The following is a 12,019-nucleotide window of genomic DNA, read 5'->3' as shown; positions in this document are numbered from 1 at the left end:
CTTTGCCCAAACCTTATCAGTCAGGTAAACCCTGCTATAGCTTCTACCCACACCTTGAGGGCTCATCCAGAAATGATCAAGATGTGGCACCATTGTCTTACACCATTTCCCTGCTTGTGGGAATTTTCCCTCAGATAATGATTTACGAAAATTCCATTGGCCCCTAAACCCTCTAGAATATAACAGTGAAAAGCCAAACATTCCTATATTGCCAGATTCTATTGTCCTATCACCCATCAACTTGAGAATCATTTTCAAGGTAGCGTATTATGTAAGTTAGGAATGCTTTAGGCTATAAAGAACAAAATGCTTGATGAGTGCCTTAAACAATAGTGACACTTGTTATTTCACTTAACAAGAAGCCTGGAGGTAGGCAGTTTCAGGGATGGGGCAGTAGCGCACAGTGTCAATTAGGACCTAAATTTTTTCCCATTTTTCCTCTTTGCTGTCCTCAGTGTGACAGTGCTATTTCTCCTCATGGTCATGGGATGGTTGCCACAGCACCAACCATCCTTGCATGCCTTCATACTAATTTCTGAGAGCAGGAAGAGAGGGGAACATGGACAAGCTCTCACTTTTTGTCACAAAGGAACAGAGTAGAATTCTCCTTATGTCTCATTGGCCAGATATGTGGGTCACATGCCCAGCCTTAGACCAATCATAGACAAAGGGAAGTGGGGTTACCATGACTAGTGGGAACCAATGATGGCTCATGCTCTGGAGCTGGGCACACTGAGGGAGAGACAATCAGAATTGTGTTAGGAAGAAAGAAGTCAGGGTTACAGTCATGCTAGCTGCTGTAACACATACATCTCCACGCTTCATTGGCTTAATTCAACAGAAGTTAATGTCTCATTTATGTCACAGTCCAATGAGGATGTTCACAGTTGGCAGGTAACTGCTTTCACAAGTTGATTTGGGGAACTGTTTTGTGACTCTGCCTCCCATAAATATCAGATGGGGGAAGAGAGGACGGAAAAGTCACATCCCCGTCTTAGAAGTCAGGGTTTGGAAGTGACACATTTCCCCTCTGCTCACATGCCATTGGTGACAGTCCATCACAGGGCCCTGCCTGGGTGCAAGAGGAACTGGGAAGTGTGACCCCTGGCCAGTGAGCAACCTCAAGCAACTCCACATGAGGGGGAAGTGGCCATTGGGGAGGCAATGAATCAATCTCTTCTTGGCTGATCTTATTACATCCTTGCTTTTAAGGGACATCCAGTCTTTTCCAGACCTCTTACTAGTCACTTCCCTCCGGGTGCTGCCACCTATTCTAGACCATGAATCATTCTCTGAACACTTGCCCCTCAGCCTTTGCCCAGGCAGTTCTCTTAGCCCAGAATTCCTCCCAACTTTTCTTCTCTGCCTACAAACTCCTGTTCATCCTTCAAAACCCCAAGTGAAAAGTCATCTCCTTTGTGGAGCCTTTTCCACTATTTTACCCTGGGCAGGCTTCATAGCACCTTGAAGGCTGACTCACCACTGAATTCCCTACAACTGTTAGCTTTATTCTCAGGCTACCTGCAGAGGCAAGGTGGCTGTCAGCCACTCTTGACCTCACTCATCTAGGCTCAAGTGCAGGAGGAAACAAAGTCTCTCTCTTCCTGAGTGTTGAAGCTTCAATTCCACCACGCACTCTGCTTGGACTAGTGAGGGCCATGTGCCCATCCCTGAACTAATTCCAGGCCAGGGGGCTGGCACTCTGATTGGCCCATCCAGAGTCATATGCCCCAATCCTGAAGCTGGCGGGGTGTGGGTAGCCCCTGGGGAGCAAAAAAATGACCAGGAGGGAGAGAAGGAGGGTGTAGCTTCCCACAGGAAATTCACGGTATTGTTACCAGGAGATAGAAGATGCTGAACATCCCTCAAACCCTTGTAAACATTGACCACACTGGATCTTTGTCGTGTAAAACCACCTGTATCGTACCATAGCATCCCAGCCACTGTTTACTGAGCACTTACTATGTGCCAGGCACAGTACTAAGGTGCCTTACACATTCAACGACCTGCAAAGTGGCTTCTAGAATTTCTCCCATTTTCTAGATGAGGAAACTGAGGCTCAGAGAACTGAAGTGACTTGCCCCAGGTTAATAAGTAGCCGTGGAGGAATTTGAGCTGAGATCTGGTGGTGAACACAACCAATGCCTTAACCACGGCATCACAGGCCCACTCAATGGTTGCAAAGCTGGAATTTCTGTTTTGGAACCCAGCCCCTGCCGTCTGAGAGCAGCAGTGTGGCGGGTCTCATGGCCCTACTGCGCTTGTGGGATTAATTTTGTCCCTTCCTCTGAGTACCTCTGTGCCAGATGAAGTTCAAGTTGTGACATGATAAAAAGGCCTCTCAGTACCGCTGGCTCCTGCTGTAAGATGGGAGGGTTGGGGCCTCCCCACAGCTGCAGCTGAAGTTGGGCACATTTTGCTTTAACCCCAGCTGGGGACACACTGCCCTGATGCCATTTTGCCCCTTCCTTGGGAACACAGGGAGCAGAAGGGTAACTGACACGCCAGAACCATCTGCCCAGCTCCTAATAATAAATGGTGACAGGAACGGGTTCCAGGCAAACATTGCTTTAAACAACAAAAAAAGTGCCTCTTCTCACACCTGGACAGCCATCTGCGTGTCCTCCCCATGTGCCAAGCTGTGGGCGGAGGAGGGAATTGGGGACTGGGGGGAGGGGAAGAGGTGCCTGTTCTGTCCCGCACCGCCAGCAGGGGTGGCTCATGAGGTCTTTTCCCTTTGCCTCTGCGGACAGGGCATTGCAGAGAGAGACAGGCACACTCGTGGCTTTGACCTCCCTGGGGACGGTGTCTGAGCAGAGGGAAAGCGCGATTCCTTCAAGATGCCGATGGTAGGTGATTCACACAATCACTCATCTAATCCTGACAACAAGTCTATGCACACCCATTTTAGAGATGGGAGGCTGGAGGCTCAGAGACCTCCAGTGACTCGCCCGAGGTCACACAAGGTGGCAGAACCAGAACTTGAACCCCAAACTCCTCTTCCCCACACGGCAAAGCTGCCTCTTCAGTATGCAATAATGAGGCCGGCTATCTCCCCACCCTAGCAACCCAGGGTGGGCTTTCCGTGCGACAGACAGGCAGCTGACATCACCCAAGGGGGGCCGCCCACTCCCAGCCCTTGAACTGAGCTCTGGGCTTCTCTGGCCACCTGACCCATTGCTGCCTCTCCTGCTGTCCCTGTCTCACCCAGTCGAGGAAGAACAGGAGAAAATCCTCCGCTCCTCCCCAGGAGCCTTCGGAGAAGGTCAGAGAGCAGCAGGCGGAGGCAGAGCTTCGGAAGCTGCGGCAGCAGTTCCGGAAGATGGTGGAAAGTCGGAAGTCCTTCAACTTCCGCAGCCAGCAGAAGATCTCGAGGCAGTAGTAAGTGAGCGGCGCAGCTTTGCGCTGAGTGATCTCGGAGGAAAGTTTGGGGTGGCGTTCCCTGGTGCTCGCCTACTCCCCTGTGTCAGAGCCACCTCTGAACCCAGTGTGGGGACTCATGTTCTCAGTTGCCAGAGAAACCCACTTGGGAAGGCTTCAGAGGCGAGGGGGAACAGAATGCAGGGTGCCTTGGGGACCCCTGGAGAACAGGACAGCCATATCTCAGGGAAGGACCTACTGCAAGAACCATTTCTGGTCCCTGTTTCTCTCTACACGTGAGTTTTGTTCTTTTCTCTCTGAATTTCAGCCCTGGCTTGTGGGAAATGGCTGCCCCAACTCTTGAGCTTGCCAAGCTACACAGAGAGACTGTCTTGAAATCAATTCCAATTCCAAATGCCTGGGAGAGGGAGACTCTGACTGGCTCAGGTGTCTACTCCTGGGGCGGGTGGGTAGGAGCATAGGACACATGGCTTTGGCTATCACTCCTATGGTCCTGCCACGGAAGTGGGAGAGTTCGCAGAGAATGGCAGAATCATGAGGCTGCGGACACCCCAAGGACGTTTCCTATTGGTGTGTCCTTAGAGCACTGTAAGATAGAATATTTAAAATTGGGTTGCTCTAGAAATTATGGAGTATATTATTTCTTTGGGCAATAGAAATGTGTTCCCTGGGGTTGAATAAACAAACATTAAACAGGCATTCTTAGATTCCAAGGAAATGTAATTCCTTAGCTACATCCTCATTGTTTATAAAGGCAGGAACAACTGTCTGTTATTAGAAAGAAAATCTGACTGTTTGATGATGTGGAAAATTCAGAGGATGGAGAAAAGAGATTCTTTAGATTTTCCATAGATTCAAGTTACTCAGGGCCAGGACTAAGTCCATATGGGACCTCTATGTGAATTTTTTAAAAGGCACTCTTTCTCAAGACACTTTACTGCCATCTGTTGGAAAAATTGTCATTATGTAGGGATTTTGCTAGAACAAGAAAAAGTGTCCCCTAGAAAAGAGTAATAAATCAACAAATCAGGGATGCATTTTCAAGTAATGGCACTTCCTAGGGCTGTGCAGTCTACAACCTGCACATCTGTGCCTGGCCGCCCTGGTTCTCAGCCTACCTCCGGTGGGCATCAGGAAGTGCCTCCTCCCTGGTGTGTCTCTGACAGTTTGTCTTGAATCTTACCCTTCCACACCCCCACGCCACCCCCCACACAGTGCTCTGGCTCTCAGTCAATCTCTTTGATCTAGTTTCACTTTGATGGAACTAAAAAGGAAGAAGTGGAAAAGTGGAGATTTTAGGTTCTTTAGAGTGAAACACCTATTAAATATAAATAGGGCCAGAACTGAGGTGCAGTGCCTAGGGTGTAATATTTAAGGAGGCGCTTTCCCCCCAGCGCTGACCTTATGCTTAAAGCACCCTGACAGTGAGCGCCTCCTTAAATTTTGGGGCTCCTTGCTCCCTTATCCCAGTCCCAGCTCTGCATACAAGACACACAAACCTTCCTTTTGCTTTTACCAACCCTTCCTGAAAGCCCAGCTCTGGTAGAGGGTGGCACTGTCTCTCTCTTTCTTCTTTCCACTTAACAAGGACCCCCTTCCAGGAGGAGCTAAAGAGGGGACAAAAGTCCCAGCATGCAGGTTGAGAAGACTGGGAGCTCCCAGTCACTAGCCACATGTGGCTGTTTACATTTGTAATTAATTAAAATAAATAAAATAAAAAATTCAGTTCTTCGATTGTACTAGCCACATTTCAAGTGCTCAATGGTCACATGTGCCCAAGTGGATGCTGTCAGACCCTGTAGAGAGAGGACATTTCCATCACTACGGAAAGTCAGCAAACTACGGCCCACGGGCCCAATCTGGCTGGCTGCCTGTTTTTGTAAATAAAGTTTTATTGGCACACAGCCACACCTATTCATTTATGCATTGCTTGTGGCTACTTTCCATTGCAAGGGCAGAGTAGAATAGTTACAACAGAGACCACATGGCCTGCAAAACCTAGAATATTTACTGTTTGGCCCTTTATAGAAAAAAGTTTGCCAATCCCCACTCTAGAACATTCTTTACTGTTCTAGAGCAGTGCTTCCAAAACTTGACCGTGCACACGGAGCACTTGAGAGTCTTGTTGCAGAGCAGATTCTGATCCAGTCGGTCCCCAGGTTGGGGCCTGAGATTCTGCATTTCTCCAAGCTTCCAAAGCACGTTGAGGCAGCTGATCTGTAAACCGCGTGGAGCAGCGATGTTGGTTCCCAATTTTCCAGAAACTCAGCCTCTGTGCCATTTCCCATCGTTCAGTTGTTGTGCAGTCTTCCAAGCCACCTTTTCTCTTTCAAAGTCCCTGTTTTCCCACATCCCCCACCCCGTCACTTCTCCAAAGCAGACAGGAAGGGGAAAGAGGAGGCTCAGATCAGCCCATTTAATAAATCTGTTAGCACCCCAAGTAGAGAAACCATGGAGGTTATTGTGCATCTCTGTGTTGATGCAAACTTGAAAATCCTGCCTGATGGGTTTGTTCCTCATTACCAGAGATAATTGGCTGCAGAGTCTGGGAAGATGGTCTGCAAACTCAGACAGATGCCAGCCAGCCGCTGGCAAAAGCGAACTTGAGGGCTTCTGCCATGTCTAGGTAATGGATTTTGACAAGCGCAGCTGCAAATTGTTCCCTAGGAAAAAAGTACCCTGAGGAGCAGTGGAAATTGCAGCAAACTGGGTCTCAGGCGATCAGGGTTCCAGACCTGGATCCGAGGCCGTGGGCAAATCCTTTTCAGCTGTTTGGGCGGGAGGTGCCTCTCTCTGCCAGTCTCCTGTCGGGGCGATGGTGCCTGGCGTGTTGGAGCAAGGTAAGCGCAGCAGGGCAGGCTGAATCATGGCTGCTTTCCCAACAGCAGGGAAATCAAGACCCTGAAGGCAGAGCAGGATAAGATCAGCCTGCTTTTGAGTCTCATGAAGTCCTCAAAGAACACAGATCTGAACGAGAAAAACTACATGGAGCTGCGTTTCCTGCTGCAAACCAAGGAGGACTACGAGGCCTTGATTAAGTCCACGAAAGTGCTGTTGGCCCAGCTGGATGAGAAGGTGTGGTCTTTCTCTTAAAGGGTTAACCAGAACATAGAGCAGGGCGAGGAGTGGGGGGTACCCATGATGCCTCAGGCCAGACCTGACACCCCAGTATCCACCATGACTTCTTGGGAGAGCCCTCTAAATGCCACTGTGGATATTGTCTCCACTACCCTTGTGACCTCTGGGCTCCCAGTATGTAGGCCTTGTCCTATTAATCTGTTCCTCCACCAAGCTCCCCCTGCACCTAGGACAAATCCCACATCCTCACCAGATCAGTTAGGAGAGGCTAGATTAGGCTGCAGTGGTTTAAACCAATAAAGGTTTCTTCCTTGTTCATGCCACATGTCTGTCGTGGGTTGGCTGAGGACCCTTATGTCTTCTCATTCTGGGCAGAAAACATACCAGTGATGTGTTTTCAAGCGATGACGCTTCCTAGGGTTGTGCAGTACACAACCTGCACATCTGTGCCTGATGACTCAGCAGTGTACTTGGCTCTGGGTGTCAGGAACATTTTTTTTTTTTTTTTTGCCTTAGGAAAAAGTTGAGCTCCTGCTCTGAGAGAGAGGACAGATCATTGACTGGCTCTTTGGGGGCAAATGGGGTGCCCAAAACCTATGGGACCAGAAAATATCAGGTGGTTTAAACCATCTTGAACATTGGCAGGTATTATGGCAGAGAAAAACAGTTCTGGAGGGTCTCACACTGGCAATTGAATGCTCCAGTCACTTCTGCTCCTGACTCATGGGCTCCAAATAATCATGTGACCCTACCCATCCACAAAGGGGTCCAGGAAGCGCACCCCCCCACGCATCTGGAAGGCAAAGAGCTAGAGACATTTGCAGAACAGCATTCAGGATCATATCCCTCACTGTGGCTGATCTAGCCCCTGCCTGCCCGGCAGGCTTACCTCAGGGCCTTTGCACGTGCTCCTCTTTCCTCCTGCTTGTCCTTAAGGTCTCAACTTCAATGGGACTTTGTCAGGGAGGCTGTACGTACGTCTGTCTTGTTCCCACAGTACCACCCCCCGCCATGCCTGTCCCAGTGCCTGGCACACAGTAGGTCTTCCATAAATATTTACCACTGCGTGAATCTGGAAATCTCATTCCATCTTTCCCCTGCTTCAAGCCCTGCAGTAATTTTCTCTTGTTCTTTTGACAAAGGCCAAACCCCTCACTGGCTCTGCAGCGTCCTGCCCTGCCTGCCCCTCCCAGAATTTAATCCCTTCTCTGATCTACCCACGGTGGCCTTCACCATGACCTTTGAGCCCACGGTGCCGTCCCTCACTTCCAGGCCTTTGCACGTGCTGTTCCCTCTGCCTGGAGTGCCCTTCCCTGCCCTTTCTGCATTTGGGGACCTCTTATTCATCCTTCAGGTCTCAGCCCAAATGCTATTTCTGGTGGGACTTCCTCTTTGTCTCTCCCTGCTAGATGCCCCTACTGTGCATGCCCGAAATACCTTGCATGTCCGCTCCCTGAGGCTCATCGTGGCTCTTCATGGCTTGTTTCCAGTCCTAGATTGTAAGTTCTCTCAGGGCAGGGACCCACTGTCTTGTTACCATCATCATCACACCCCTGTTGTCCGTCACAGAGCAGGTGTTCACTGAACACTGATAAATGAGTGGATGTATGAATGAATGAATGAATGAATGAATGCAAAAAGAGTCTAACAGTGAAGAAAGAGGAAAATCGAAGACAAGCGGGGGACACGGGTCCTCAGAAGCGTTAGGAAAAGGCCACACAGTTTGGGATCCTCAAAAGATTACGGGGCTCACTGCCCAGTGCAAACTGTCCTTGCCCAATGTCATCCCGGGGTGGGCGGGTCCTAGAATCCCCTCCTCCCGCGCCCACCACACAGTGAGCAGAGCCTCGTCCTTGCTGCCCTGCCCAGCCCCGCAAAACGTTAATAAGCCGACTGGGAGGCGGCATCTTGCTCAGGGGACACACTTCCCGATCCGCCGCAGCCCTGGGCAGAGGCCTAATTACTCCCAGCGTCACAAAAGCAGCCTCTGACATGAAGATGCCAAAGGGAATAGACGCTGAATTTAATCACAAGAGCCACCGGGAAACGCTGATACAGCAGCTTCCTTTGACAAGGAGCTGAAGATCGAGGACTCTGGGGACTGGGTCTAGCAGGGGCGGGCGTCCCCTCCGAGCAGGCGGGGGTGCAGTCTGGAGATGCCGCCCTCGCGGATGTTAAAACAAGTTGCTTGTTTGATGTCATAGCCGAGTTGGTGAGGGTTTGCGCCGAGGACGCTGCCTGTGCACGGAACGGGAGAAGACAGTTGAGCAGGGAGCCTGGCGTGGCCGTGTGTGTCAGGGCTGGGGAAGCCCTTTCGTCCTGCCTTGCGGGACTCATGTCTGTGTGTGTCTCCGCGCTCCAGCTAAAGTCCAAACCACGGCTAGCATCAACCGTAAATGGCATTCATGCGCCTCACCAGTTTGTGTGTGACATCCAGCAGTTCCCTTGACACCTGATCATTGGGCTGCCACCTTGCCTGAGGTACCAGCGAGAATGTGTTGGGCTGCAAGTAACAGAATTCTTGACTAGAAGCAGCTGAGTGAACAGAGGCCTGTTTACCCACATACCGAGACACCTGATGGAAATAGCCATCCCGGGAGTGGTTTAGCAGCTCCACAATGACAGTTTGGTCTTTTTCTCTCTGATCCCCTCGCCCGGCCTTCTCCTCATGGTCACAGGATGGCTGCCAAAGCTTAGCTGGCATCGGCTCCTCACGTAACCACATTCATTCTAAGACGCAAAGAAGGAGGGAGGGGAGAGACTATTTCACAGAATCTCTCCAGCAGATTTCCTGTCATTGGCCAGGACCAGGGTGTATGCCCACTTCAAGGTCAGTCACTGGCAAAGGGAAATGAAATTTCCAAAATTGGCTTAGAGTAGACCAGGGGTAGTAAATTAGTATATAACTCAAGGGCCAAATTCAGCCTGTTTATGGTCCAGCAGAGAATGGTTTTTACATTTGAAATGGTTCCATTTTTAAGGGTTAAGTGAGTACCTGTCTTATAGCCTCTTATTCCTTGAAGCTTAACATATTTGCTCTGTGGCCCTTTAAGAAAAAAATTTTCCAACTTTTGGCTCAGACTGATAAACTTTCTTTATCCCCTGGGGCTGGGGTGCAAAGCAGCTTACAGGCAATAAGAAAATGTCTTGTCATGTGACAGGAAGTACAAAGGTAAGACCAGCTTCAGGGTGGGTTGATTCAGCCACTCAATTATGTAATCAACTCCGCTGGGTTTTATCCTCTGGCCGGGGGCAAGATGGCAGCCACCACTGCAGGCGCCACAACGGGACGTGACACTGTCTTCAGAAGACAAACCGTCTCTTCCTATGACTCTCTTTTAGGAGTGAGGAAACTTTTTCCAGAAGCTTCCCTACCAGACATCCTTTCTCAGTGCAGTGGCCCCAGCTGGTTAGCCCTGCCCTTAAATATTAATAAATCACAGGTAGAAGGGATAAAAAACCATGGTTGCCTTGGGGCCATCTTCTGGGGTGACAGGGATGTTGGGGAGTCACCACCCACTGTGTCCACCACAGTGCTGTTTGTCACCTCTGCTAGCTGCCGGGCTCCGGACCACTCTTGTCTTCCACGTGGCACCTCTTGCTGCCTAAAGCCCACCATCCATCGTGCTACTGTGGTTCCTCCATGTCCCTAACTGTGGGTCTCAGGCTGGCGGACTTCAGGATGGATTAGCCCTGACAACGTGAGGGCTTTGGCCCATTCCATGTTAAAATTTACTTAGTTGACTAGATGTTAAAAATTGGGAGATTTCATGTAAAAATTCAGATTTCTGGCTTTTCTTTTTAAAAAATACTGGAAGATCGGGCAATATCGGGCCTAAATTTTCATGGAACAAATGTAACTAGAAAGTGTTGTGGTGATGCTGCCAACTGTTTACCTCTCCTCTACTTCTTCCTCTGTTCTAACAGATTTCTGATTTTATTCAAAGTGGTCATGAGCCCTGCTAAAAAGCTACTCCCGTGCTCCTTTGCAGCTAAGGGTGGACAATGAGCTTTAAGGGGAAGTCTGTTGGGGATTTCTGGGAAAGTTTTGCTTTCCAGATATAAGTCCTACCCCTTTATCCATACTGCATCTCTACCTTCCGCCCTGGAATATGACTGTGAAGGCTGGTGCAGTGGCAGCCATCTTATAACCATGCAGGAAAGGCCGGGTGAATTATAGAGCTTTTGTCCTTAATTTCCTTGAGCTACCAAACTTGAGTCAGGAAACTGTTATGAGAAAAAGATAAACCATAATTTGTTTAAGCCACTGTTTAGTTGGGCTTTCTGCAATTTGTAGTTGGCCCACTTTACGTTTCTGTGCCACACAGCTGGCCACATTTTGCAACCCTTAGAAGAGAATTTTCTCTCAGTGTCCTCATGGTGACAGCTGAGACTGTGCTGTATAGACCTTCTGAAGACTTGGGGATAACCAAACAGAATTAAAACTCAGTGATGCCAACACGGGATCCCCGATGCAGCTGGTCCCAGAATTCACCAAACTCTGCACAGGGCCCCCTTGCTCCCAGCGGGAGGCTGGCTTCCGTGTGGCTGATAAACTTTATATGTCACCACACTGAGCACTTAAGCCTTCCTCATCCAGAACTTCTCAGTTCCAGAACAGGACCTGGGCGTCAGACTGTCCCCCGTGGTGAATTCACATCTCTAGACAAACGGGAACACAGCAGCTTGCTTCAAAGGGCCGTGTCGCCTTCATTCCCCTGCTGCCTTTATCCACCAGGGATCAAAAACAATAGTCTCAGAACTTAGTTTCAGCTCAAACCCTAAGAAGAAAAGCACCTGTGACTCTTAGGATCTGGATGCACAGTTTCTGAAGGGCGCTTTTCTTTAGATAAAACTGTTAGACTAAGGCCACGGTGCGGGCTGGTTCTGTCGCGGCTGGCAGCGTGTGGAGATGACTTGAACGAGGAACCGCGGAGTGAGGTCCCTGGGGCAGTGGCTGGGGAGGGTTTGGGCCTGGAGGACTGGGCTCCAGTGACAAGGGCGGAGACAGATGTCAAGATTCTTTCCTGCCAGCCGCAGCAGGTGGGGTGTCACTTCTCTGAAGTCAGGGTCCCTTGTCATCATGGGCAAAGTGGATGGCATGTCAGCTAGAAATGCTTTTGGCTGCAAGTGACGTAACACCCGACCAAGACAGGCCTGGACCAAAACACTACTTATTTATCAAGTTTTTAAAGAAGCGTCTTATCTTGGAATACTTTTAAATTTACAAAGATAGTACAGAGAGTGCCCACGCACCTTCACCCGGCTCCCCCTAATGTACACATCCCATGATGCCACGCGACATTCGCCAATACAAAGAAATGGTTGTTATTTTCACCTGAACTCCAGTCTTTGTTGGGATTTCACTAGTTTTCCCATCCATGTCCTTTTCTGTCCCAGGATCCAATCCAGGGCGCCACATCGCATGGAGGTTATTTGTTGCTTAACAGGAAGTCCTCTGGACACAGGTGGCCTCAGTGTTGTTTCACCTGCTTTAAAAGATTGCGGCAGCCACGGCTTCCCCTGCACTTGACCTTGCGTCCTTCCCGGCTCTGCAGGC

At 49.7% G+C, this 12,019-nt stretch overlaps 1 protein-coding gene across 1 annotated transcript in view; it reads left to right on the top strand.

Moving 5' to 3' along the window:
* Positions 1–2,782: 2,782 nt before the first annotated feature.
* The window catches only part of CCDC63 (coiled-coil domain containing 63), a 31,909-nt gene continuing 22,672 nt past the window's right edge, over positions 2,783–12,019 (top strand). The window contains 3 exon segments of the mRNA XM_045534722.1: positions 2,783–2,849; positions 3,212–3,381; positions 6,267–6,456. Coding sequence (XP_045390678.1) covers positions 2,841–2,849; positions 3,212–3,381; positions 6,267–6,456 — 369 coding nt within the window. The 5' untranslated portion in view covers positions 2,783–2,840.

Source organism: Lemur catta, chromosome 21, assembly GCF_020740605.2.
Source record: "Lemur catta isolate mLemCat1 chromosome 21, mLemCat1.pri, whole genome shotgun sequence".
NCBI lineage: Eukaryota > Metazoa > Chordata > Mammalia > Primates > Lemuridae > Lemur > Lemur catta.
Note: the sequence above shows the minus strand (reverse complement) of the source record. Positions and strands in the feature narration are given on the sequence as shown.